The sequence below is a fragment of the Columba livia genome, chromosome 4, assembly GCF_036013475.1.
Source record: "Columba livia isolate bColLiv1 breed racing homer chromosome 4, bColLiv1.pat.W.v2, whole genome shotgun sequence".
In the NCBI taxonomy this organism is placed as follows: domain Eukaryota; kingdom Metazoa; phylum Chordata; class Aves; order Columbiformes; family Columbidae; genus Columba; species Columba livia.
The window spans coordinates 55,789,835-55,816,683 of NC_088605.1; the positions used below are offsets into that span (position 1 = coordinate 55,789,835).

Sequence of the window (26,849 nt, forward strand, 5' to 3'; positions counted from 1 at the left end):
GAGAGAGAGAAAGAGGGGGGGTGGAGAGCGAGAGAGAAGGAGGGAGAGAGCGAGAGAGAAGGAGGGAGAGAGCGAGAGAGAAGGAGGGAGAGAGCGAGAGAAGGAGGGAGGGAGCGAGAAGGAGGGAGAGAGAAGGAGAGAGAGGGAGAGAGGGAGAGAGAAGGAAGGAGGGAGAGAGAAGGAGAGAGGGAGAGAGAAGGAGAGAGGGAGAGAGAAGGAGAGAGGGAGAGAGAAGGAGAGAGGGAGAGAGAAGGAGAGAGGGAGAGAAAAGGAGAGAGGGAGAGGGAGAGAGAAGGAGAGAGGGAGAGGAGAGGGAGCGAGAGAGGGAGAGAAAGAGAGAGAGGGAGAGAAAGAGAGAGAGGGAGAGAAAGAGAGAGAGGGAGAGAAAGAGAGAGAGGGAGAGGAAAGAGAGAGGGGAGAGAAAGAGAGAGAGGGAGAGAAAGAGAGAGAGGGAGAGAAAGAGAGAGAGGGAGAGAAAGAGAGAGAGGGAGAGAAAGAGAGAGAGGGAGAGAAAGAGAGAGAGGGAGAGAAAGAGAGAGAGGGAGAGAAAGAGAGAGAGGGAGAGAAAGAGAGAGGGAGAGAAAGAGAGAGGGAGAGAAAGAGAGAGGAGAGAGAAAGAGAGAGAGAGAGAAAGAGAAGGTGAGAGAGAAAAGAGAGAGAGAGAGAACGAGAGAGAGAGAGAAGAGAGAGAGAGTAGAAAGAGAGAGAGAGAGAAAGACAGAGAGAGAGAGAGAGAGAGAGAAGAGAGAGAGAAGAAGAGAGTGAGAGAGAAAGAGAGAGAGAAGAAGAGAGAGAGCAGAGAGAGAGAAGAGAGAGAGAGAAAAGAGAGAAGAGAGAGAGAGAGAAAGAGAGAGAGAGAAAGAGAGAGAGAGAAAGAGAGAGAGAGAGAAAGAGAGAGCAAAGAAGAGAGAGAGAGAGAAGAAAGAGAGATGAGAAAGAGAGAGAGAGAGAAGAGAGAGAGAGAAAGAGAGAGAGAGAGAGAGAGAGAGAGAGAGAGAAGAGAAGAGAGAGAGAGAGAGAAAGAGAGAGAGAGAGAAAGAGAGAGAGAGAGAGAAGAGAGAGAGAAGAGAGAAGAGAGAGAGAAAGAAAGAGAGAGAGACAGAAGAGTAGAGAGAGAGAAGGAAGGAAGGAAGAAGAAAGAAAGGAAGGAGAAAGAATTATCTTTGACTTTATCATGGGATGGTTTTGTTCTATTTTACTTTTTTTGATCTTCAAGAGAACACTGGTAGACCACTGAGTAACAGTGCATGTGGTGTATATTAGTATACTGTTGGTAATTTTACTGCTGCTAACTTAAAATCCTCAAGGGGGAGTTAATTACAGGAAAACCTTTCTAAATATCAGCTGCATATTTTTCATGACAAGAAGGTTTTCAGCTCACGTTGAACAACTCCAGAATCCAAGTTATCATTATTTACATGAGCACATTTTAGAAGAAAGTACAATTTGTGTTTGTACAATGCAGTTAAAGCTTTTCCGTAATTCATTTTTAAAGTCTTACTTATGAGCGGCAGTTGTTGGTTGGGGAGAAAGGATCATGCATAAATTGCATTTCGTTTTCTATGGCAAGTTAAACTTATTTTCCTTTGTGTTTTTTGTTTGTTTGGAGGTTCTGTGTTTGGTTTTTTTGTTGTTGGTGTTTTTTTTTTTTTGGGGGGGGGGAGGGGTGTTTTTCTTTTTTAGGGAGTGGGTATGTGGGGTTTGGGTTTTTTGTAAGCTCAAGGCCTAAACCAAAACCAAGCTATTTGGTGGTTTGAGGGTCTTTTTGTTTGTTTAGCTTTCTTTTTTAGTTTTCACTTAATTGAAAAGTTCATTATTTGCAATTTATGTGCATATATTTACTTAAACAATTAAAACTTTATATATTGCCACTGGGGAATCGCTGCCTGCTGTAAATGTTTGCAGATTAACGTATTTTTAAAGTAAGCCAGCTGAACTTCAAATCGTGTATGGCAGCAATCAGAGAGAGCCATGAGTGATGTCTTGAAGTTAGTTGGACCTGATGTGTTTAGTGAATGTTTTTTCAGGCACGACTGTTCCATGAGGGTTCTGAAATCTATTTGTTTTATTTAAGAAATAATACTTTTGTTTGCAGCTGAAAAACAAACCCAAAAAAAAGCAAGCATCACACACACTGCTGTGGTTTGGGTTTTGGTTGTTTTTTTTTTTTAAAAAACCTTCTTGTAATTTTGGCAGCTCCTTGGAGCTTGCCGTGCAAACGGCGCAGATTGCGGGAGCAGATGCCGCCGGGCGCTCCCAGGTAGCGCTGGCGCTCCCGGGACAGGCGCGCGCGGACGCCGCGCGGGCAGGGCGCGAGGAGGCGCGGGCGGCGTCCGCGCGGGCGCTGCGCGAGCCAGGGGAACGTCGCGCTCGCCTTCCCTGTCAAGACGTACGGCGCGCGTTCGGTAAAACCCGCTTTTTATTCTGTTTTCCGTCCCGAAAGCTGAGGTGTGAGCATTGAAGTGCTCCCCGTGAGGGCTGGGCACCGCTCCGTTATGCCTCTGGGAAGCAGGTGCAGGCTTTTATCTGCCTCCAGCCGTGATCCTGTGGCTGAATTTCCCCCCCCCCCCGCCCGCCTTCGCCCCCCGGTTCGTAAGGCGGGTTGGGGCTTTTTCTCCTCATAAACCCCACGTATCGTCCCCAGGCCAGCGCGTCGCTCACGGGAGCGGCGGGGGCGCGGGGCTGCAGCTCCAGCGTTGCGGGAGGCAGCCCCTGCCCCTTCCCCCTGCTCCCTCAGGGGACTCCCCCCATCTCGGGCTGCCGCCGCCTGCCCTGCCCGGGGCCCGGCTCCGCGCCGCGGAATCCGCTACCTGCCGCCGCGGCCGGGCACAGCGTGCTCCGGCTTTGCCGCTGTGTAGGCGAGTTCCCCACCGGGCCGGCCCCCTCCCCTCCTGCCGCTCCTGCCCCGTTTCTGCAGCTGCTTCTAGGTTTGGAGGACCGGGGCCTTCTCGCCGCCGACGGCGCGTTGTGTTGCCCCCGGTGGCGCCTGCCGCTCCCGACCCACCGAGCACCGTCCTGCCGCCGCTCTCGGCCCATTGTCCCTCTGGGGCGTGTTCGGTTTCGCCTCTGGCTAAGGGGAACCGTCTCTGCTTGCTGCTGCCAGGGCAAACCGGTGCCTGAACCCTGGGTTTGAGAGTCAGGTTAACGCACCAGGCAATCGGGAACTGCTTTCCAAACAGGAGAGCTCGACTTCTGAAGGAAAGTTGCCAGGGTCTGTTACATCCTCCTCCCCTCTGTCATAAACACTTGAAGCAGAGTTGAACACCGCAGAGAGCTCTGGATAATTTCGAGCAGTCTTAATAGGATTAAAATTAGATGTGTCCTATCATTAGAGAACTAAGACAAGTACTTCCCACAGCTAGTCCTAAACAGTTTTCTTTCTGAACTTTCATTTTAGAGAAAAAAAAAAAATACTGCTTTGTCACTGTTGCCTCTGAGATTTGACAGACAGCAATGTACCTTTTTCATTTCAGCTCCTGATGAAGATATAATTGTTAAAGGAAAGCAGTCCATCAAGAGCCAAGTTTTGGGAAATCAGAACTCGGAAAGTGAGATTCTCTTGGAAGGTGACGACGATATCATGTCATTCATGGAGGAAAGAGAAGTGGAAAATTTAACGGGTAACTTCAGCTATCTCATTTTCTCCTCAGCCTCTTAAGTTCTGTTTTCCCCTGCTCTGCAGTGAATCATGTTTCGGAATACACACCAATAAATTGTTCCTTCCTGTAATTGGGTCATTAGAATAATTTTCTGTGAACCTCAGATACTGAAGGTTTACATGAGGAGAGTTGTGCATTTTCTTTCCCTGGGTTTTATAGCCTTCTTGCTTCCACAGTAGATGTCTATATTCTAGGAAACCTTCCTTAGGGAAAGTAGCTCTACCTTGAAAAGGACTTCCTTTGTTTTTAACCTTCTTCCACTCCTCACATCATTAGACCTAAAGGGCAATTAGGCAAGTTGCCTGTAATTAAAGGCTTTGGAGAGCTCTAAGTTTTTTTTCCTCAAAATTATAAAATTATATGTATTGGTTATTTACCCAGGTTTGAAGAATTTGTACACTTTCTGGATTTAACTCCCTCAAAGCCCCCATTATTCACCCATTTCAAGTCCCTTCTCCACAGACCATAGTCTTATTTGACTTCACTTCTTTTTCCTGAAGCAAAAATAGTACTTCAGATCTTTTAACTTGATTAATTTTTCTCAGTTGCATGCAACCTTTGCTGATGTTGCAATCTGAGTGGAGTGGGTCCATTTCTGTACCATTCAAAATGTAAATAGTGACCTCCTCAGTTCAGAGACTGGGAGTTATAAAGTGTCTCTATTGTTATTTGAGAAACATGGATTTACAGGGAAAATGCAAACTTTTCTGTGGTGTTCTGCTTTCTAAACTGGTATCCCATGTACATTTACTTAAGTTAAAAATATAATTTCTTGGATAATTCTGGTTCCCTGAGAAGCTAGGAGTATAATCTTACATTGATACATATCATATGTATGATAATTCGGTGAAATTACTGGAACTTATTTTTTATTGGCAGTTTGCTTATCCCTTGCTTGAACCCCATTTCACTTTTTTTATATGTTTAAAATCAAAGTTAAAAATGGACCATAATGAAAAAAAGAAAGCCTGTGTAGCAATAGTGGAGTAAAATTAAGTAATGGGAGAATAATGCAATGGCATTTTCCATATGTGAATATTTCTTCCCTTTCTACCATGAATGAGCTTCCTTCTCAACAGCCTTGTCTGTTTCCTTCTCTTTTATTATTCATTCACTGGTTCGAGTAATACATTCATACCGTAATAGAGGTGAAAGGGGAGTTTAATTATATAATCTTGACAATGGCAATAGGATTAAGAAGTAATCCTCACTAATAAAGTGGTGTGGGTTAGAAATGAAGTGGAAATTGTCAGGGGTCTTCTACAGGACCTGGACTGCCCCAGCTTCTGCAGCTGTCTGCTTGCCCTGTAATTGAATGTCTGTGTGTGATTGAAAAAATGTTATTTCTCCTCTGGATTACATGCTAATGTACAGAGGGCAAAGGGAGACAGCAAAAGAACACATAGCTGCTTATTTCATCCATTTGTGGGGGTGAGCTTTGGGAAATCATGGCAGTTCCACAGCTATCTCATGCCCATCTGCAAACACAATGTATTTGTACGTTGGGAATAGAGGGCAAAGCTGCTCTGATCTCAGCAGAGCATCTCTTCTTTTGTCCTAGTGGCACACATTGAGATTGATGTGAGATTAAGGACCATCACCCTCCTAACAATCGATGGAAATGACAATTCATCTGAATTTTTTGTCAGTTATTCTCACGTTGATTACCTGAACGTGTGTACCTCATTTATAGATGCTTTATTAAAACAAAATTGTCTATGTCACTTTCATATCGTCCACTGTTTTACAAAAGTCAGATAATACTGCAGCCGAGTAACTTCATTTCCTTACCTCTTAATCAGCTGGATCACAAACCTAACCTGTTTTCTTTCTGTATGCATTAGTTTATAGAATAGGCTCTGCATTGTCAGGTCCTATGCTGAACCTATTGTTTTCAGTAGTAGTCTGATTTGTCCCTGTGATAAGCCCTGTGGAGATGTGATTATTCCAAGAAAAATTCATTCAGTTGAAAACCAATCCTCCAGCTGTTTACTCCCACAGTCCCCAAGCTACACTAACACTGTATGGAATCCTTGAATGATATTTAACATGGAATCAAAAGCATCATTAAAACATTCTACTTTAGGCTCTATAAGATTGTGTGACCTTAACAATAGATTTCCAGGATTCATGAGCGAACGCTTAACAGGCAACTTTGAGCCTTGACTGCTGAGTTCATCTTTGTGGTAAGCTATCAAAACTCTCCAGGACCTAAATAACATATCTGACAGTAAGGTTTCATGTGTTCATGCATGCACTATCTATATTGTGTATAATAAAAGGTATGCAACTCCTGAAGTTTCTCAAAAAGAAAATGTGTCTGATTAAATACTGTAAAAACTACATACTGCCATGCTATAGCCTGCTCTGGTATGTGTAATGTATGAATCAGTTTGCAATTGTAGCTGCTTCCATGTTCGGCAGCACAGACACACTGTAAATCTATTGCATATGTTCTTTCCTGGGATAAAAAGAGGTTTGCTTTTTAAGGAAGAGCTATGCTCTTTGCTTTATTGTAACATTCTGGGCTTGAAAAGCAAATAGTTTGCACTTGCTCTTTTTTCTGTTTTGAATATTGTTGGTGTTTTCACTCTTCGGCAGGTCCAGTTGCCCTAAGCACACCAGCTCAGCTTGTGGCACCTTCCGTTGTGGTGAAAGGCACTCTTTCCATCACTCTTTCTGAGCTCTACTTTGAGGTGGATGAAGAAGATCCTAGTTTTAAGAAAATCGACCCAAAGGTAAGAGATCATTGACCCCAAGCTCTGAGAGATGATGACAAATTACCCAAGACCTTTAATTCTTCATTTGACTTCCTTTACCTCTATTGGTCTGCCGTGTTCCTGCTTTAATAAGTTTGCAACCAGCTATATAGGTTACTGAACTTCACGTAGGTGACACCTCCTTTCCTTCTCATTTTTCTCCCCCTCCCACAATTTGACCCTAACTGAATGTTAATTAGCTTGCTGCAAATAAAGCTCCAGGGAGGCATCTTAAATAAAGACATCTTGAATCACAGGCCTGTGTGAATACTGCGAAGTTCAACAAGGTTTTTAGCCCAGTTTTTCTATAATGTCAATGTAACATAGTGCTAAACTTCCTACACTTTTAAGATTTCAGTGCTTCTGTATTGTATTATTCCACAGCAGATTTTACAGGGCCTGTTACTATTTATTGTGCCTAGGTAGAAAATATAATTGCCCTCTTAAAATACGTTTCTGAACCGACTCTCTAGTATCCACAAGCTTTATTTGCTGTAAGTTACTTGATTACCAGTGTTTCGTTTAAAATTGGTAACCTGTCATAAAATTCCGGTTTCAAAGGCAGTATATTGTGCGATTACTTTAATTAGGTTGCACTTCAATGTTTTCTACCATATTACAGCAACATTTCAAAAGTATAACACAATTGGTAAATATTCCTACACCCCATTTTAAGCACAGTGATGGCTCTTTTTTTTCATATCTGCTTATTATTAAACAAGGTAATAATTTCTTTATGAAGAGGAAAAAGTCAGTGGAAGTAGTGGTTTTCTGCTGATCTGTAGAGAATACCTTGTGTTTTAAGTGCCAGTTCAGCTCTTTATTCCTACTGAGTAAATCGTTCTTGTCTGTACTAAAAAAGGCATCCGTGTGTCTGGGAGCTGGAATTATAAAATCCTATCAAGAAATACATTTATTTTGAAAAACAATACTCTCAGTTTCTTAGAACTAGAATTTAATATAAGCAATTAAGTAGAATTGTGATTTTTATGTGATAGCATAAATTAAATTTAACTTTTCTTGAAGTATTTTTTTGAAATTATTCGAGGTATGAGATAGCTATTAAAATTTTGATATGCTTACTTCTTCCATAGTGCTTTTAAAATATTTAATGGTAAAAAGGGTATAAATATAAAATGTAAAGACAGTTTATGATGTTACTCTATTGCATTTTCCATCTAAAATGTTCTGCATTGTATTGCATTAGCATGAGAAAAGTCTTACAGATCTGCATTATTCTTCATTTTTGTTTTCCGTGTTTAGCACATAGGACATTTGAGTACAGTTACTAATTCTTACCATTCCTGTTACATGTTTTATGGGGACATAGACATACAGCATATATTCAGCTTGTTTTATTTTCCCCTGCTTGCTTTATTTTATCTTGTCAGGTGTTTGGTAGTGGTTGTTTTCCTAACTGTGAGTAGACATGTTTTTTTCTTTGACTGTATCTTTAATTCTGTAATCAAGAGATTTAAGTTGGTCTCCTGTAAAGGGAGAAGTTTGTACCATGACCTATAAGCTACACCTCTTACATTCTACTTTGATATTTACTTTAGCTGGAGGTCTTAAAAGGAGGCGGGGGGGAACAACAACAACAAAACCCAACAACAACAAAACCCACAAACCTTTCTAATGTCTCGGGGGAGGGAGGGGGCGCACTAAAAATCATATCTGATTATTTTTATCTTAAAAAACAAATAAGCTTCAACTCAGCTTGCTTTCCAGCATTAACGCCTCCCTTCTCCACCCTCTGCTTAAGTTACTATATCTTGATAGCGGTGACTAAAGCTGCTGTAGAAAATGCGCCCTGGAAAAAAAAAAAAATCCTAATCCGCTGTAGCTCAGAAGGCCTGATTAATTAATGAGGCTTCATCTGTTTGATAAATGTAAGTTCCTTGTATATTTGTCTAAACTACTGAAAAGAAAACATTGTGACAAGTTCCTGAAATAAAACCTGCACTAGAGATAGTATCAGCAGCGAGAAACTCAGGAGTTTAGACTCTCGCTCCGGGGCTGTTTTCGGCAGAAAAGTGTAGCCCCGCGGGCTAAATCCGTTTTGCCAGGTGAGCCACGATCAGCGGTGGGGAAAGCGCTCTGATGACCCGACAAGAAAAGAAACCTGTGAAACACCGGCGGGCGTCGGTACCCGGGGCCGAAGGGGCTGGCGATGAAGCAGCCCGACTGCCTCCGGCCGGGCCGGGCCGGCGCTCCCCGCCCGCTGATGGGCAGGGCCGCCCCGGCGCCGCCGCGGCTTTGCGGGGAGTTTATTTCCCAGGCTGCTGTCGGACTTGTTAATTTCGTTTTTAATTTAGAGACAAAAGCAACTCACATTTCAATGGCTGTTGCTTTCCGGATCCATCCACAATGAAACGGCGGTAGTCCTTTGGGGCAAGAACTTACATTTTACCTTCCCGAAAGGATGCTAAACTTGCTCGAAATGCTCCGAGCCGGCTTTGCAGTGGTTCGGGCGGCTCGAGCAGATAGTGTTAACGCTTTTAAAGCTTAGAAATGCATTCCCGATAGAAACATACTCCAAAAATTTCTGAGTCGTCCTGAGCAAACTTAAAGCAAAATCCCTCTACCATAGAATACGAGGAATCGGTAGAGTTTAGCTTTGGGAGAGAGGGCTCGGGCAGGGAAGGAGAGCGGCAGGGTTTTGCTCATGCAAGACTGGGTCGTTTCCTTACGGGTTTTGCATATCTGCTCGACTGGCTACGCTGTGGTGCGATTTTATGCTGTACTTAAAAATCCGGGGAAAACAAATGTTTGTTTAAAAAAAATATCGACCGGTTGCTCTAAAGCGCATTAATTATTCAGGGTAGATCTATATTTCCTTCGTGTCAACGTCAAATGGATAGCACGTTCGCTCAGAGAAGGGAAAGCAAATAGCGTTGAATTTTTAAAACAAAATGCAAGCGATCGAGATTTATCGGTAAAAAAGAAAACTTTGAAGATAAAGGTGACGACTGCAGGGTAGGAAACGGCATGCTCTAATTCTAAATTCTGGCGAGGTGTTGTGCGATGCTCCATAAATTCCTAAGATTTAGAGAGGGAGTTTAAAGTCATAGAAATATAGCATATGTTGTCACATGCTGAACTGCGGAACATAAATGGGTTTTTTATATGGAATATTTTTATAGAAACTAGAGAGACCTTTAGAAAACGTAATTGAATATGCCAAGCTAAGGCTTCGGCTAGGTGTCGCGTTCTTGTAGACATTTTTCTTCTAAGGTTCAGAAGGAATCTACTTGTCTGAATTTAAGAACCATTCACGAAAAGTCAGTGTAAAGTTAAAGTAATATTTTTATTACTATTTGCAACAAGTCAGTTGTGGGGCACATAATCTGACCTTGGCACCGAAATACATTTAACATCAGTAAAACTTTTTTAAAGGGCGATTTGTACATATAGTTAAATAATTTTTCACTTGGTGACAACATTCAGGCAAACAAGAGAGAATAAGAAAAGGACTATACATTGACTGGAAAAATGTACCTTTCGGGTTTCGTTATGAGGTTGCAAAAGTCCGATTGCTTCTTTTTGTGACTTTTAAAAAATTCACATTGGAGTACAAGAGGAGAGCCTCTTCCCTTCTTCCGTGCAAGGCAGTGAGAGTTTATGCCGGGAAAACCGTCGGCAAGTTTTTAAACGCCGAGCTGCAGGTGGGTGGGGGGTGGCGGGGGCGCGTTTCTTTCGCCGCCTCTTTCCGTCGTAGTTAGCGTTAAATAAAAAGTTTTTAGGCGCTGTTGTTGTTTACGGAAGGCGAGTTTTCCGCGCGGGGGTGTTAACCCTATAGTTTGTCGAGGCTTTTGGGATTGGTGAGGATTTCTCTGGCTAGCCTCCAGGTCTGTTTGGCAGCGCTTTCCAGGGCCGAGTGGGGTTTGCCCTGAAAGAGGTCTAGATTGGGCAGGAAGTAGTGGGGGCAGCGCCGGCACTGCAGGCAGGAGATGAGCTGCAGGAGGATGCCGTTGAGCCGGTCGCCCAGGCACGCCTCGTCCCAGTCGGTCTCCCGTGGGTGTTTCTCGCACTCATACAGCAGCAGGGTCTTCATGTGGTAGTTGTTGAGGGGCTGCCCGGGCAGCTCCAGGTGCCGGTCGCGCAGCGTCTTCAGCACCGAGAGGCACTTGTTCCTGCAGCCGCCCATCAGCAGCCGGTTCTCGGCCTCGCCGAACTGCAGCACCCAGGCGTCGCTTTCGGCCGAGCTCTGCTTGCCCGTCAGCGAGTAGCATTCCTTGGAGAGCAGGTTGAAGCCCTCCGCCTTTACCTCTGCCACTCGGTTGGGGCCGGGCCAGGGGATGTGGGGCATGGGCCACTGTGCCGCGCTGCGGGGCCAGATCCCGGTGCACTTGAAGGCGGGCGTGATCTGCACCACGTACCGCTCCCGGATGCGGAGCTTCACCTCGCTAGTGTCCGCGATCATCTTCACCACGTCCCGGTAGCTGCACTTGTCCACGGCCTGGGCTACCAGCGTCTGGAAGCGGGAGCGGATCTTGCGGGCGGACAGGTAGCCCGAGGCAGTGATGAACTCCACCCAGAGGGACATGCTGCGCTTGCGGCCGTCGCTGAGCTTGAGCACGGCACAGCCCGGCAGGGAGCCGTCGTCCACGAAGTTGAAGACGCCCATTTGGTTGAGGTAGAGCACCACCTCAAACTCGGTGGGTGAGATCACCTCCAGCCCCTCGTAGCGGGCGTCGATCTCGCTTAGGGAGCTGATGAAGCGCGGCTCCTGCACCTCCACCTCCTTCAGCACGTCCGACACGACCTTGCACACCTCCCGGATGGTCTTGGCGATGGCTGCCTTGCGGGCCTGACAGCGCTCCGTGTAGTATTTGTTGAGCTGGTAGACCAGCTTGGCCTGCGCGGCGATCATGTTGGGGCACAGGTCCGGGCTGTACACCGGGCTCTCGCAGTACGTTGAGGGATCCAATGCTTTAGCGGTGGCTGCAGCTTTGCGGAGGGCACCAGCCAAATCGCAGACCCCCACCCACTCGGGGAAGAAGGCAGCAGCGGCTCGCCGAGGAGAGCAATTAAAAACAGATCAAGGAGGACGACGAAGCACAAAGGAGTGAAGCCCAGCGATGCCCAGGCGAGGAGGAGGAGTGCAAGTCGCAGGAGAGCGGGACGGTGCGGGCTGGGCAGCGGCGGTGCCGGTGCTGGAGCGGCAGGCAGCCTCTGCGGGCTCCCGGAGCGCAAAGTTTTAGGTGGTGGTGGGGGCAGGGAGATCTGCACTGCCTCTGCACTCAGGCGCCCACCCCCCCCACGCAGCGACAAAAATGCTGTTTCAATAGATCATGGAAAAAAAAAACAAAAAACAAAAAACAACCCAAACAAACTTTCCCAGGACTCGCAGAACGTCCCCGCAGAAAAGCCGGTCGACAGCGAAGTTTAAAACTGCACACGATACGAGAGGAGGAGAAGAATGCGAGCAATGCCAAGAGCGGAAGAGTGAACTCTCTGTCTGTCTGTCTGTCCACCTCTCTCTCTCTCTTTCAGTCCGTGGCACCGGCAGAGATGTGCATGAGTTTGGCTGCCGCTCTCTCAGACTGTCATGGGGTGTTGTTGATTTCCCTTTTCCTGCTGGAGGCGTAGTCTGAACCCGGTTCTGTGGCTGTCTCTATCTTTACGCGCAGACGTATGCACTTGGTCTGTGAGCTCTCATTCCTGTCCTGCAGCTCTATATAGATTGTTTTGAGATTATATATCTATAGAGAGAGGTTGTTGTTTGCTTTTTTTTTTTTCTTTGCACAGACTGTGTTTTATCCTGAGCGGGAGGAGGGCGTAGCTGTTGTGCCTGGGACGGCTTCTCCTCCCCCTCCCCACCCCTGGAAGTGCGCGCCGAGGCTCTCACTTTCTGCGCCTCTCCTCCTCCTCCTCCGCCGTGTGCCCGTGTGTCTCCGGCGGTGCCGGCGGGCCCTGTAGTTTATGAATGGGGCCGGGGCCCGGCCGGGGGGCGGAGCCCCGCCTCCTACAATCGTTGCCGAGCTGTCAGCGGCGCGGCCAATCGCGGCGGGCACGGCCGGCGAGGGGGCGCGCACACGCGCGCTCGCTCCCGCCTACTCCCCGGCGCCGGCGGCTCCCCGTCCACTCCGTACGGGAGATGACCGGCGTTAAAGCCGGGCCGGGGGGTTGGGGGAAGAAGGAGAAGAGGGAGACGGGGAGGTGAGCGGGGCTGCGAGCGTCCAGCGGCCCGGCGGGGGGTGGGAAAAAGCAGCAACTTTGCCGTGGCGGCAGGGTGATGGGAGCTCGCTGCTCCCTCCGCTTGCTGCGAGGAGACTCAGCAGTAGTGCTGATGTGTGAGGGGAAGAGGGGGTGAGAGGAGTACCGTTGCTTCACCACGAGCATCAATCTTCTTTCGCTAATGCCGGGCTCCAGCAGTGAAAGTGAGACCGTCACTGGAGCAGAATTGCACACCTTATTTTACTGCCCGTATGCAGTACCGTAGTCACGTTAATTTATATAAATCTCGTGCCGTAAAGTTCTGTTCATCCTCCTAAAGTGTAAGATTGAGTTATTCGAAAAGGAAACGATATTTTATGCGTATGCGTTTGTATTAATAAGAGTATTGAATGATTTGGACATAAAACTGTAGCTATGTTATGCTACTTCGGAAAGAGCAGCTCGCTCGCAGTGCTGTAACCCCCCCAGGCAGTACCTGCTGCAAAACAAAAAGGAAGTGTTCCTCCTGCGGAAACATAGGCGGTCGGGAGGACAATTTTCCCATCTTCTCTTCTCGGACTGAGAGTGCGTGTTTCTGCGGCGGCTTCGCTCCTGCCCTGGGCCGTGCAGCGCCACAGCGAGCACCGGCGGGCGGGCGATGTGCTACGGAGCACCGAGCGGGCTGCGCGGCCGTGCCCGACGCGATCCCGTCGCAGCCGCGGGTCCCTGCTGAGCGGGGGCGGCTCTCAGTGCCCGGCGCGCCGGGGCCGTTCACACGCGATGCGCTTTTCCTGCGGAGCTTCGGTTTAAAGCAGGTCGTAGCCCTTGTGTTCGGCTTCTTGTTTTTTCCTTTTTGCCGCTGCAGCTGGCTGATTTTAATAAAGAAACATCGGCGTCTGTTTTCCGTGTGCATTTAAATTAGAAACATGTCTTGTGCTGACCGTACCCCTGCGCGCTGGAATCAGTAAGTACGGACGTGCCCGGCCCCGGGACTGATGTGGCTCCGTTGTCCCCGAATTGAGGATCGTGTCGTTGTTCCAATGCTGCCGGGGCGGTCTACGCCCGGAGGTTGGGGCACTCTGCCTCCGCCGACGCTGTCGCGCCCGCCCGGTTGTCGGTGGGGCCCGGGCGGGCGGCGGTGTCAGATGTCCCCGCCGAGCCCGGCCCCGTCAGGAGAGAGACGAGGCCGGGGAAGGCTCCGAGCGAAGCAACTTCACAGGGGTGGGGGAGAGGGGACAGGCTGCAACGAGGGGAGAGCCCCTGGCTCGCAAAGGCGTTACTGCCGCTGCTCTCACGGTCTGTAGGCGTCCCGGGTATGCGCGGGCTGGAGCGGGGCTCTCAGCTCCCGGGCGCCGGGTAAGTGCCTGCGGATCTCCGCCCTCCCTAGGACTGCGGCCGCGGCCGGACCCGCTCGAGGAGGACAGAGGCCCCTTCCATGCGACCCGTCCGGGCAGGGCGAGGGCGGCAGCGCCGGGCAGGCATCGTTATGCTTCGCCTACGCGGAACGTCTCTGGGGGCTCGGCTGTCCGGGTGGAGCTGCGAGGGTCCTGCGCCTCGTTTCCGGACGCCCTCCGGCAAGCGGAAGAGTCAGTTAGGGCTAGGGGTCCCTTTCACACGCCCCGCCGAAGCTCCCGACTCTCTCGGAGCGGGGTGTACTCGAAGGCGGCCAGGTTGCCCGCAGCCGGACTGACACTTCTTGCCGGTCTGGTCAGGGGTTTTGCACATCGGCCCTCTGAGCAATGGCGGGCTGGGAAGGTTCCGCGGGTTTCGCTTCCAGCAGAGAGTGGGCAGCACGAGAATTTCCCGTGTCCGGTGCGCGAAGGAGATGGTGGAGCCGTCAGGCGGCCCGGACAAGGATGGAGGGGGGGGAATGCACTTTCATGTTTTTAGGGTAAAAGCAGCAGGAGAGGACGATTCATTTTCCACCTCCCCGGTAAGGTGACTAATGATAGAAGCGTTACTAGTGTTCGGATTTAAAACAATTCATTACCTATTTTCCTGTCTGAGGTTGAAGCTCTGGTAAATAATAAATCAGCTAAACAAAAACCGACTTTAATTTATTGCCCCAGCGCTAATTAGAAACATCATTTGAGCAATAAACTTAAACACTTCCAGCAAATAATGCACGTGAAACCCTTCTCTCCTGTGCCTCTCCGTTTGTGGCCGCACTGCATTAAGACCAGCTTCATCTGTGGTGGAATTCGCTCATGCCGGGATGAATAATTGAAGGGGGAACAGGATCCGAGGAGGCTATAATTGAAGAGCCCTTGTCACCTCTGCTTTTATGTATGTTAGTGTAGAAGTCCATCAGCAACTCCTTGATGGTGTATAAAACGAAGTGGCAGCCCCTCCAGCAGCAGGAGATACTGTATTCCATTAAAAAGACCGTGTGCGTGTGTGTGCCGCAGAGAGGGAAACTCTTAGGGCTAAAAGCCACTTGAAGTCTTCAGACCGATTGATCTGTATTCTCTCTTTATAATCCGTCTCATCATACTTGAGTTAATGAGGCAGGGGCGGGCGTGATCTGATGGTCCTTGACAAATTCATTAGGGAGGCTGCGGGACATTTTATTTGACTGTTAAACATCGTGTTTGTTTGGTTTAAGCAGTGCCAACATCAGCATGTCGCTGCCTGGAGCAATAGTGTTTTGTTAGCAAGAGCTTCTGTAAAAAGATACTGGAAAGGGGACTCGGTGCGCAGAGAGGGTTTGCTCTTGCCTTGGCTCCTCCTGCCCCCTCCCTCTCGGTACCGCGGGGAGGTCGGTCTGGTGTAAATCCAGGCGTGTGAATGGTACGTTCTTCACGCTAAGGACGGCAAAGTACCAACGAAGAACCACTATTAAACGTACAAAGACTTTTAAGGAGAATGCTATGCATTTGTATTAACCCTTAAAAAAACAGCAACAGAAAACAACTGGAAAACAACTCAGAGTTTTAGCAAGAAACACACGTTTCTCATTGTGTTATGATGTGGCATACTAGCGTTTGCTTGCCTAACCAGCCTATCAAAGTGGCATAAGTTATGTATTTCGGAGCCTTTTTATGCTAAACGATGTATTTTAAGGTTTCTATAACGTGCTGCTGATACAAGGTGTAATTTTTAAGGCAAATCAAAGTTTAATCAAATTGGCTTGAGGCTATTAGAGGATTTCTGCACAATCTGCCCTTTTTCTCTCCTCTTGCTGAGAGGAGAGAGAAAAGTGAATGCAGGAACAGGTGCTCTTAAAAGGGATAAGAAGTATTTTTATGACTAACGTATGAAATATGTATGTGTATGTACATGCTTTGTTCTTGGTAGCTTTGTAGATGAGACCCATCTCGCATTTCATTATTTTCTAGTAGTTGGTTCCCTCTCTCTCGTTTCATTTAAAGGAAACAGTTTTGCAGAAAACCATATAATTAATCTGCTTGTGGAACATAACGTTGTATTTTTTTTTTTCCTAGAGATCAGTCTTGAAACATTCTCAGCTTTAACTGCTTTGTAAGGCTCTGCTTCCATTTATAGAAGAACAGTATGGGAAAAAAAGCGAGTGCCCTTTGCCTGTCATTTTCATACATTCTTGCACTGCTGATGGAGCTTGCACTGCTGCAGGGAATGTATGGATTTGAAAATAAGTGATTCAGTAATGTATGCTGTGTTTCTCCACAGCAAAACTGGCTTAACAGTTGCAGCGAATGCTGCTGTGGGTTTGATGGATAAAATTCTCTTTACATGCAATAGTATACAGTGTGTACCTTTAAAGTCATGGCTCAGCTTTACTGCCTACCAATGTGTTATAAGGACTGTGTTTATGAAGTTAGTTGATAGCTCATACTGGGGGAGAAAAGGTTTCATTTCTACATGTGCCATTAATGCATCTCATCAAGTTAAGAGTGTTGCATAAATCCTGTACTTTTCTCCATGAATATTGAATGGTATGGTAATTGAAGAATTTATACATTTTTCTAAGTCTCCTCTGGCTTGCATATCTGGAGCGGGAAAGGGGAGGATTCCAACTTTTCCTTTAAGTACCTCGTTTTTGCTCTCCTGTTCGGTCTTAAAATGTGAATGTATTCATATTCTGGTGCTTAGTCACAAGGAACCTGCAGTTGAAAGCTTTCTTTAATGCTTTGAATCTTGTATTAAAGATAGCTGCTTCTCTTTTCTCATGATGAGTAGCGGTGATTTCTTTTAGCTGTAAGACTGTTTTGGGTACTAAATACTGTTTTGTAAGTTTGCCTTTTGGTAAGTTGCCAGTTGAGGAAAATCATGCAAGTGCACTAGAAAAGAACATTTCTAGTGCTTTTTTTTTAGCATCTTCTTATTGTTAAAACTTATTGTGGGCCTTCTGTTTTGGTTGGATGCAGTTGGGCTGGGTACATGGTAACATATCCAGTAGAAATAAACAAATTAATATGTGTTGGCTGGTCTTTATTTACAGTAATTGATGAATTACATTAATAACATCCATTTTGTTAAAGTATAAGAGCATTTAACATGCCGGCATTTTGCCAACTTGACCTCCAACTGAATGCAATAACGCTTATTTGCTTGAGAAAAATGTGAGGTGGGCTACAGAGATAATCTCTCTTGTCTGGTTCTTAAAAATACTCTGAGGCTAAATCAGCACTTCTTTAGAAAATATTAAAATTGCAAGGATATTTGAAGCAAAGTTAAAGTTCTGGAAATTTAAAAAATAATTCTATTTGTAGGTATTTGTAACTTTTTTTTTATTGGTAGCTGCATGATGATTGCTATGTTAATTGTCTTACATGTTCATGTATCGGTACATATGCATAAATAATAATGCCAACAAATTCTAATCTGTGTGGTTTTATTGGTTAAACAATTATTTTAAAGATAAAAAACCCCAGGCAGCTAGCTGAAATGAAGCATAATATTAAGTTAACCTAAAATTCTCTAGCTATACCCTTTAAAAATGTCAATTTCTAGCTCCAGAAGCAAAAGCATTTATATGCTTATATTTTAAAAAGTACTTCAAATACCACATGTGCTCCTCAACAACCACTGTACAAGTTACAACCTTTCAGTGAGTTTCCATTAATGCAATTTATAGAGGGAAAGGGTATTGTGGGAGGAGGGGACAGAAGAGGCTCAGTCTTCCCAATAGAGCTGGTGACTAGTATGGAGTATGTTGAGTTGCTCTCTCCCCTCCCTGTATTTTAAGATGATTTTGTTTTGACTTTGGATCCCGTAGAAAAGGCATGCTATTTTTATTTATTTAAAAAAGAAAAGATTCCTGTTTGAACAGTCTTGTAATTGTTCCTGCATTCAAATACTGTACAGTTTAAATGCATAGTTAAAGCCATCTACTTTTTCTGTGTATTGTACTTCATAGTATTAATTTTTTATCCATTGGAAGCACTGTATTGACATCAAAGTATTGTATTACCGGTTATAAAATCATTGCAGGGGTTTTGTCGCTACTTCTAATGAGAGAATCAAATCGTAGCTATTCCTATTTTATATCTTACTATGCATATCTTATTTCAAAATAACTTATTCATGATAATATGCTGCTCTCTTTTTAGTTTACTTATGAATTAGGTAAAACCTGTGTGCATAATAGTTCAAGGTACTGTCTCCCATAGCGAGGAAGAGGAAACTGTATTGGCTCAAATAATGTATAGAATCCATCTGCATAGTTTAATTGAAATAATATTTGGTGATCTAAGGGATGGAAATTGTTCCTTTTCTTTAACCATCTGAAATAAAACCGGGATGTAAACCAGCTGTCTTGGCCTATGGAAATCAAGGTTCTGCCAGTCTGTTTCTTTTCTTCATTTTCTGCTTCTATCTTCCTTCATTATCTTTGGATCCCAAGGAGTCTTTCTTATTTTCTAACTGGTTTTGTCTGCAACAAGGGGCTGAGTTGGTGGGTTTAAATAGACTTTGGATAGAGTGAAAAATCTTTGATCTATGGCTATGACTGCTTCCAAATGATTTGCTTGCTGGGACTGGACACTGTCCATGCCCTTTCACTTCACTATCAGATAGGCACACAAAAAGGACTTGACATGCTACCAGATGCATAGTTAATCATTGCATTAGGTCTGTAAAGGGGTCCACCCAGACTCAATTAGGTCTACTGTTTTTAACTAGCATTTGCTCTGTAGTTTGTTTGGAGTGCAATAGTAATTCTAACTGCTGTTCTGTTTATTTAAAAGTGCTTTAACACAGTTCTGTGCTTTTATTTCTAAGAAATCTTCTCTGCATTTGTTTCACGTATACTTAGAACAACTGAGTGTTACAGTATAACAAATATTATTGCAGTATAACATTTTATTTGAAGCTTTAGTGAAAAAAGTTTTTGTCTTTTCATAATTCAGCTGCTTTTCCTTCTCAATACCGATTTCCAAAAGTGCATTTGGAATAAGCTTAATACAGTGACTGGCATGTATTGGAGCAGCATTCAGAAAAAAAAGCTTGCAAGAGTATCTAGGGGTTTGGAACTGAAACTTTGTAAACCAAACAGCAGCAGTTTTCCTGTCGTTTATTTATGTAAGATCTCATCCTTATATCTGGCACTGAATGTTTTTGTGTGAGAAGGATACTAAGGTTGCAGGAGTTAGGTAGGTTCATCTGTGGAGTAAAAAGCATTAACTAAATTATTGTTCTGAATCTTGCTTAGGGTTTCCAGGAGTAGTTTGTGTATTTAAATTAAAAGTTGTTAACTGTATGCACTGAATTAAGTGGAGTGAAAATTCTTAGCATTCTCAGGGCTTAAAAAACCAATAATAATTGTAGTTTGTAGAGACAGCCAGTCCTTTCATGGTATAAAGAAGTTTGAGTATTCAAATTGTGTGTATTGTTCTGATCGTGCGTGCAGTCTATATTTCCCAGTAATTATTATATTGAGGATGGTAGGCCTATAGAAGCAGGAGCATAAAAGAACATAAAACCATAATTGCTTGAAAATTGATATATAAGAAAGGAGCACTAAACAGAGTATTTTAAAATATTTTCACTTGGTTTTAATATTTTTATTTAGTTAGGAGGAAAGGAGGAGCAGGGCATTCAGCTATTAACTTAAAAAAAATCTGTATGTAGTTACTAAAGCAATTGTTTTTGACTTCAGAATGTAGTTCAGCCTTCACTTTAGATCTGAAATTTCATGCTTTAGTTCTTTGCTTGATGGTCGTCAGAATTTGTTGAGGGAGGGCAGATGCATTAAAATGTAACATTTATTATTCGATTGTAGTCACAGCGATATTCAGATGTTGCTAATGAACTTCCAAGATACAGGATGTATGAGTGAATCCTACTCAGAAGTACTAGTTAGGGCTTTCTGGGGACTTTTAAATTATTTATGCCTACCTGCTGCTCTGAAGTACAGGTGTTTGCATTTGTATAATCCACTGATAATTAGTATTCATGCATATAAAAATGCAATGGAGAATAAGCCTAATACAAGAGTCCTTAGGAAGCATGGGCAGGTAGCTTTTCCTCATTTGTCATCTATCTTGGAAGTTCATGGCATCTGAGGTCCAGCGCGCCTACGAAGGGGAATTGTTTATATGTACTTTGCAGGTGAGAACTTGAAAGAAAGTGGAATGTGAAATGCACGATCATTTGTGAATTTATGTTTTATCTCCCTTCACTTGAAAATTTATGAGGAGAGTGACTTAGGGTGCTTGCGTTGTGTGTTCCAGGGCTTGCCCCCACTGATAACACCCTTGTTGGCGTGAAAGTGCAATACAAATTATGACAGTTACAACCTTCTGTTTTGTTTAACCTGTCAGTGGATTTCCGGGCTCAGTGCTGAAGGCAATGGTGTGTTCAGCTAGTTCCATATTCACCTAAACTTAAAAGGTCAGGTTTCTACAGGCAAGCCTAGTCAAAGCCTAATTGATGAGGAGGGCAGGGGGACAGAATTTACTGTTCTGTTGGCTAGTTTCATATCGTTAGGTTGTCCTGAAAGCATCAGGCAGTCACAGCCCCTTTCATGTAAGTGCTGACCCTAGACAGGAGCTGACAATCAAAGGAGGCAGCCACAGGAACCAGTGCAAGTAGGCTATTGATTTTTCAGTTAGGTCTAAGTAGTTTGTAGTATGGGTAATGGGTGACAGAGGCAGGTATGTCATTATCAATGAGCTCCAGAACAGTAGCGACAGCCCCCTCTCATATTTCCTTCAGCACTGACAGTATGCATCCAGCAGTGGTCAATAAATCGCCCAACCTTTTACTGACAAGTGACTTGGAGGTGGGGGTGGGAGTCAAAGAGCTAAACTTCTGTACTTGAACTTGACGTGGATGCAGAGCAAGGATCTCGACATCTGCATTCCTGGCTTGTCAGGTAAAGAGCCGAGGAGAACGTAGAGAACAAAACAATGGTAGATGCGTGGCTGGGGAAGCTTAACTTTATTTTATGCATTCTACAAAGACAATTTTTTTCCTGAGATCAAGCAGAATAGCTTAAATCGCCAGCTTTCTGCATAAACATGGTCTGGTTCAGTAGTTAATTTAGGTTACCATGGCAGGGTTTTGCTTTTACTTTAGTGTTGCTCTGCATTTAATCAAGGTTATACTGCCATAGCAGTACAACAATCACAGTCTGCCATTCAAAATCCGCTTTTAATTCCTAGTTTCCTCTTCTTAAATTTCATATATGGAGACTATTTAAAGATATTGAAGCTTTCGTATAAATCCAAGGTGCTAGCAATACAGTTTCTGTTCTGACTACCAATGCTGTTTTGGGTCAGTAGTGGAGTACTAATACTTTAGAAAGCTGAATAAAATTTTTATTACTTGGATTTTACTAGCTGTGTTTTATGAATTTAATAGAGGTAGATCTGAATTTTAGCTTTACACTTAATTAAATTCTGAAAGGTACAGGGAGAACTTGAAAATTGTATTAAGTGGGGTTTTTTTGTCTGTTGGTTTGTTGGAGTTTGTTTTTAAATATACTGGTATGGAAAATTAGTTAAATGAATTCAAGTATCTTAATGTGAGTCTCCTGAAGCTTTTTACTGTTGTTACTTTATTTGAGGGATGTAAGTTATCTGCATTTTTTTCAGAAGTTGGAATTCAGTCAGGTTTTATGCTATGCACAGATGTTAACAAAATAGCATATGCTTATCATTAAAAAAAATCTTTAGACAAATTGAAATAAAGCAGAAGAGTAAATGTTTTGAAAAACTTCCTTAAAATAACTCATTGCTATGGTATCATGTTTAACAATGTTTGTAATGTTACACAGAGCAGGAATCTGAGACTGTGTATGTTGAATAGCTGCAAAGTATCATACGTGACTGAAACTTTTTCATCTGCCTGCAGCAGCTAAAGCCATTTTCTCTGTGGCTGGATGTTTAACAGCAAGAACATTGTTGACACAGACTTAAGAAGTGAGGCTGAAATTTATCAGTGGATTATGAAATCCTTTAATAAATATTTGTATAAGCTAAAAACCTGAGTACCTGTATATTTGCAGTAGTTATAAAATTATTTGGTTGTAAAAAAAAAATAAAATCTAGTGAGATACTGTTACACTGCCTATTGAACAATGCTTTGGAAGAGAGGCTGGCTAGCTGTCTTCCAGAGGAAAATATTTTCAGTTAGTTGGATTGAAGGTGTGAGAGTTGTTTGAGGCCTTTGGTATTTAATGGGAATTTTTCCTCTGTCAGCAGCTACTTGCTTTACTACATCTTGCAGGGCCTTTTGTTTCTATTTACCTAGGTAAACAGCACAGCTGTGCAGTCTGAATCTTATCTTTTGTTATAACCAGGTACAGCATTTTTTACCGCATTTTCAGTGTTGCTGGCATGTTGTGTTATTGGAGAAATGTAAAAAGGAGCTGCAGAAAGGCGACAAATTAAATTTTCATGAAAGAAAACCCTAATCAGCAGTGACAGGGTAAGAGAAAGATGATTGCCACTTGGTCATTGTGGAGAGGCACTTAGACTTGGTGTCAGTGCTTCTGTTAATGATGACTAATGTCTTTCTTGGAGAAAACGCATGCTCAAACATAATGCTACAGTCCAGAGAAAGAACGGAGATATAGGGCCTATTAAGGAAAAAGGCTGTGAATCCTAAAACAAAAGCTCAGGTCTTCAGATGAAAAGGCTGTAGTTTTTTGGTGTTGTTGTTTTGTTTTGTTTTGTTTTGTTTTGTTTTGTTTTGTTTTTTTTTGCAATGCCAGAAAGCACAGCTGTAAAACTGTCTTGTTTCACTCTTTAAGCAAAATAATAATAATAATAATAAATATATACACATGTATACGCGTGCATATTATGAGCTACCTGGTATCTACTGCTTTAATTAAAAAGGAAAATAGAGATGGCACTGACATGTAAGCTCACTAGTCAGAAGTAAAGTCACATTTTATTCCTCTTCTGTTAATGGAGCTTTCTTTTTAAAAATAAGGAAACCTGCAGCTCTATATTATTTCCTTAAGTGCAGCGCTATGTTGTGAATAAACCTTTCATAATCAAATGCAAAATGACTCAAAAGACTTTTTCAAATCTTGAAGCTTTGGCTGTTAGTTACGTTGGCAAAAAAAGAGGTGGCATGTGTCATTTCTTCAGCTTTTCCCAAAGTGAGACCTTTCAGAAGGGCATTTGCAATGCTTGTCATATTTTTTCATATACATCTTATTGGCCTGACAAGTCTAGAGGACCATGAGAAAACAGATGTCATTGCATTCAGACAACACTAATTACTCTGGGATTTTTGCAGCCTCAGTGCCTGCATGTAACTGTCGATTATGCCTGTTTATGTGGCCTATCATGGGTACACGTTGCACATTCATATGGTACCACTAGTCTTTGTGTTTCCTATTACCACACAATAAGATGTAAAAATCAGCAACAAGCACCAGAACAAGGAGATGTCTTAATGTGTGACTTTTATGTGATTAGAATGCATTTTGTTAAAGGTTACATTCACGTTCATTATTAGATTTAAGTGTTTTAGCATCTGTTTACTAACTATACTGCAGTGCTTTAGCTGTCAGCTTTCACTGTGGTTCTTTATGTTGCACGCTTTACTTTTCTGCAATTGTATAAACACTATATGAAAAATGTGGATTGACCCAGCAGTTGTCAGAAATTTCCCATATCTAACCTTGATACTGAACTGCTAGATTTTTCTAATGTTTGTCACAGTTTGTATTAGAAAACACCAGTCTTATTCTCCTACGAACTGCATTGTTGATGTTTTCTTTGTTAAATTTTCTCAGTGACTGTCATTTCAGAATCTATTCTTCCTCTGTAGCAATAACTGCTGCATGGTTTTTAACACAAAGTTCAAACAGTCACAGCCTTACTTGTTATGTTATCTTGGATTTTGGTACACATTTCATAAGCAGAACAACGAATGTTAATCACAGATTGGAAAATAAAAGCTCCAATAATGTAACTTCACGTGCTGATGAAGCAGAAATAGAAGCAGCTTTATCAAAGATGTATGATGAGATAAAACTGCAGTCTCTGCCGTACAGTTATAGTAATTATGACTAATGAACCGTCCAGTCTGGATGAAATGGCATGCCCACAGGGACTGTGGCCAATCAGTTGTGACTTATGCAAGCTGAACAAAACATTGATGGTGTTCCAGATTCCATATTAGAGCAGGAAGTGTGGTCTTTGTTTCCAACGTCAGCTTTGTCAAGTTGTTTTCAAGCAGTTTAGGAATAAATGGCATTAGAAAATAAAAAGGCCTAGGGTTTGTTGAGTTTTTAAATGGGCATAAAGAATTACAATTTGCTATGATCAAATGTACCTGAATAAAAACCCACTGTGTCAGAGACACATTCTCGACTTAATAGACTTCAAAGTTGTTCTGATCATCTTGCTAATCTAAGTCATTAAAGCACATGTTATATTTTAATATGCTGAATATAATGCAAACAAAAGATCCAAAACTTGTGAATGTAATCATGTATCTATTTAGGCTTACTGTGGTCATTTATTTTTTAGCAAATTTGCTTCACACATGATACCTCTGTTTTACTTTTGGAGCACTCTGCATTTTAAACCAGTCTATAATTTGTAAATAAAAGACGACTGGTACTTCATAGTCTTAGTACCCAAAGAACAATATCTTATAGAAAGAAGATTAATTCATACAAGCAACATAAAATGGAATTGCAGTAAGTTTTGACAGTGTATAGACTATCAGACTAATAATTTTAAACCATCTTCTTTTTATAAAGACAATACGTGTAGCTGTACAAAGGAAAAAAAAATCTGAATTCTGAATGCTAACATGCAGATTACAAGGGGACTTCCGAAGTTAGTTGTAGGATAATAGCACAACAGAAAAACTATTTTTCTGAATAGAAATTTGTGTTAAGTTGTTTAGGCCCAGTCTGGAAGCAGTTGTGGATCAGTCAGTTTACTTATATGCAAATGTTTGAAGGATTTGGGAGTAAAATGATCAATACATTACAGATGTTAGCAATACATTAAAATCAATTTAGCATTTTTCCTGAACCCGTTCAGAAGTCTACAAAGAAAAACTGTTTCAAAACAAAGAAGTAGTGGATGATTGCAAACAAACTATAGGAAAAGGAAAAAAAAAAATCCATACCCAAAAACATTTAGGACAAAGTTGAAGTATCATTTGACAAAAAACATTTTAGACTGTTGTCCTGATTAAAAAAGTGTGTATGTTAGTCAGGAAGATTCAAGTTATTTTGATTCTTAAAGCACATCTGAAATGAATACATTGTTGTCAAAGAAACTGGCAATTTAAGACTGGACTGCCTGAAATCTGAAGTCATTACTGGTCTTTTGTATTGCTTAATAGAAAGGTGGATAGTGATTTTACATGTCTATGAGTTTCCTGAAACAATTTTTTAAAGAATAATAATACTTTTCTTTTTTCTTTTTCCTTTTTTCCTCAACTCTGTATTGAAACTTAAAAGCTGACATTTTATTCCCCATGTTCAAGTTTTTCTTTTCCTGAAATGGAGGAAATCAGAAGCCTATTTTTAGTGTTCATCACCTTCATTCTGAAAAAATCTCCAAGTGTGGTTAGATGTGGATTCAAGTAGATTTTAAGTAAAGAATTTCTGTTAATCCAGAGCCTTAAGATATGTGATTAAATTGTTTAACTAAGTCTATTTGGGGGAAAAACAAACAAAACCAAAAGACACTACACCACCATCACCAAAACATACAACCCTCTCTCCTCCCCCAACATCAAACCAAACAAACCCATCCACGCTAGAAATCTAAATTAACTTACTACTTCTGTTATTTCAGTTACAGAAGTGTCCAGAGGTACTGCAAGGGACCTACTAAGAATCAGAATCCTTTTCTGTTGTCTCTTATAATAAAGCACATTGCATTAAATATTGCAAATGTGAAAATATGGTATACAAATTAGCATATGATGTTCAGAGAAAGAATGTTGATAAGTAAGCTCCTCTGAAAAATGACTACATTTTGCCTATGCTAAATAGTTATGGATAAGATCTTACAAATACTGTGTCACTCTTAAGTATGAGTCTTTTCTACAATGTCATTTCAGAATCAATAGGATGCAATGCATTATGTCCATTATCTAATTTTACTGCATGGAAGGTTGCATTACAGTCACTTTTATTTAATGATTATATCAGGATTTTGCCAATAAAGTCAGGCCTGAACCTGCTAGATGATGTACAAATGTTCAAAACTCATTTTCATTCTTCCAGAGGTAAGTTATTTAAAAGCAATGGATTTATATATATATGTACTTTTTATATATAAATGTATAAGAATTTTTGAAAGCAGTATTTATCTCTATTAAGATGAAACAATAACTTTTAGGTTGTGTTGTTTTTTTTTTTTATGAAGACTCAGTGTATAGCTCTTATGAAATCTTTGATAAAGTTCCTATAAATTTATGCCAGCATGGAACAGCTTTTTGCTTATTTGAGACATCCATTGTTTTCACTTTGTTACCACCTACAGGTCTGAACATATTATTGGTGTTAAACAAGTTGTGCTTCTAAGTAAAATACTACATGGTGGTGTAGATATTCAGTGTAGTTATACATTATGTAAATTAAAATTGAGGAGTGTTGGATCTCAAAGATTTAATTTTATCTTTATGTTGCTGTGTGTATTTGTGTACATACATAAGATACTTTGTATGTTCTTAGTTATATTTGGTAGCCATCATTTTATGCAAGAGTGGCTTTATCTACTTTAGTTTCCGTGTGCAACCTACAAAGTCTTTGTAAAGATAAGGCTTTCTTAGGAAAAGTAAACCATATTTAGTATTTGATATTGGAGAGCTTGTGTTCTATTTTAACTGTGTAATTTGCATCATAAACCAGCAGAAT

At 42.6% G+C, this 26,849-nt stretch overlaps 2 protein-coding genes across 6 annotated transcripts in view; one reads left to right on the plus strand and one right to left on the minus strand.

Moving 5' to 3' along the window:
* LRBA (LPS responsive beige-like anchor protein) overlaps window positions 1-26,849 on the plus strand; it is a 409,013-nt gene that overhangs the window by 213,801 nt on the left and 168,363 nt on the right. For 4 of the 5 annotated variants that reach the window (XM_065061876.1, XM_065061878.1, XM_065061877.1 and 1 more), the window contains exons 38-39: window positions 3,474-3,620; window positions 6,261-6,397. In XM_065061876.1, coding sequence (XP_064917948.1) covers window positions 3,474-3,620; window positions 6,261-6,397 — 284 coding nt within the window. Of the gene's footprint in view, window positions 1-2,278; window positions 2,406-3,473; window positions 3,621-6,260; window positions 6,398-26,849 lie in introns of those variants that run through there. The other variant, XM_065061880.1, reaches the window with a different exon arrangement.
* MAB21L2 (mab-21 like 2) lies at window positions 9,707-12,330 on the minus strand. The gene has a single exon (XM_005509084.4). The coding sequence runs from the start codon at window positions 11,289-11,291 to the stop codon at window positions 10,212-10,214; it is 1,080 nt and encodes a 359-aa protein (XP_005509141.1). The 5' UTR covers window positions 11,292-12,330; the 3' UTR covers window positions 9,707-10,211.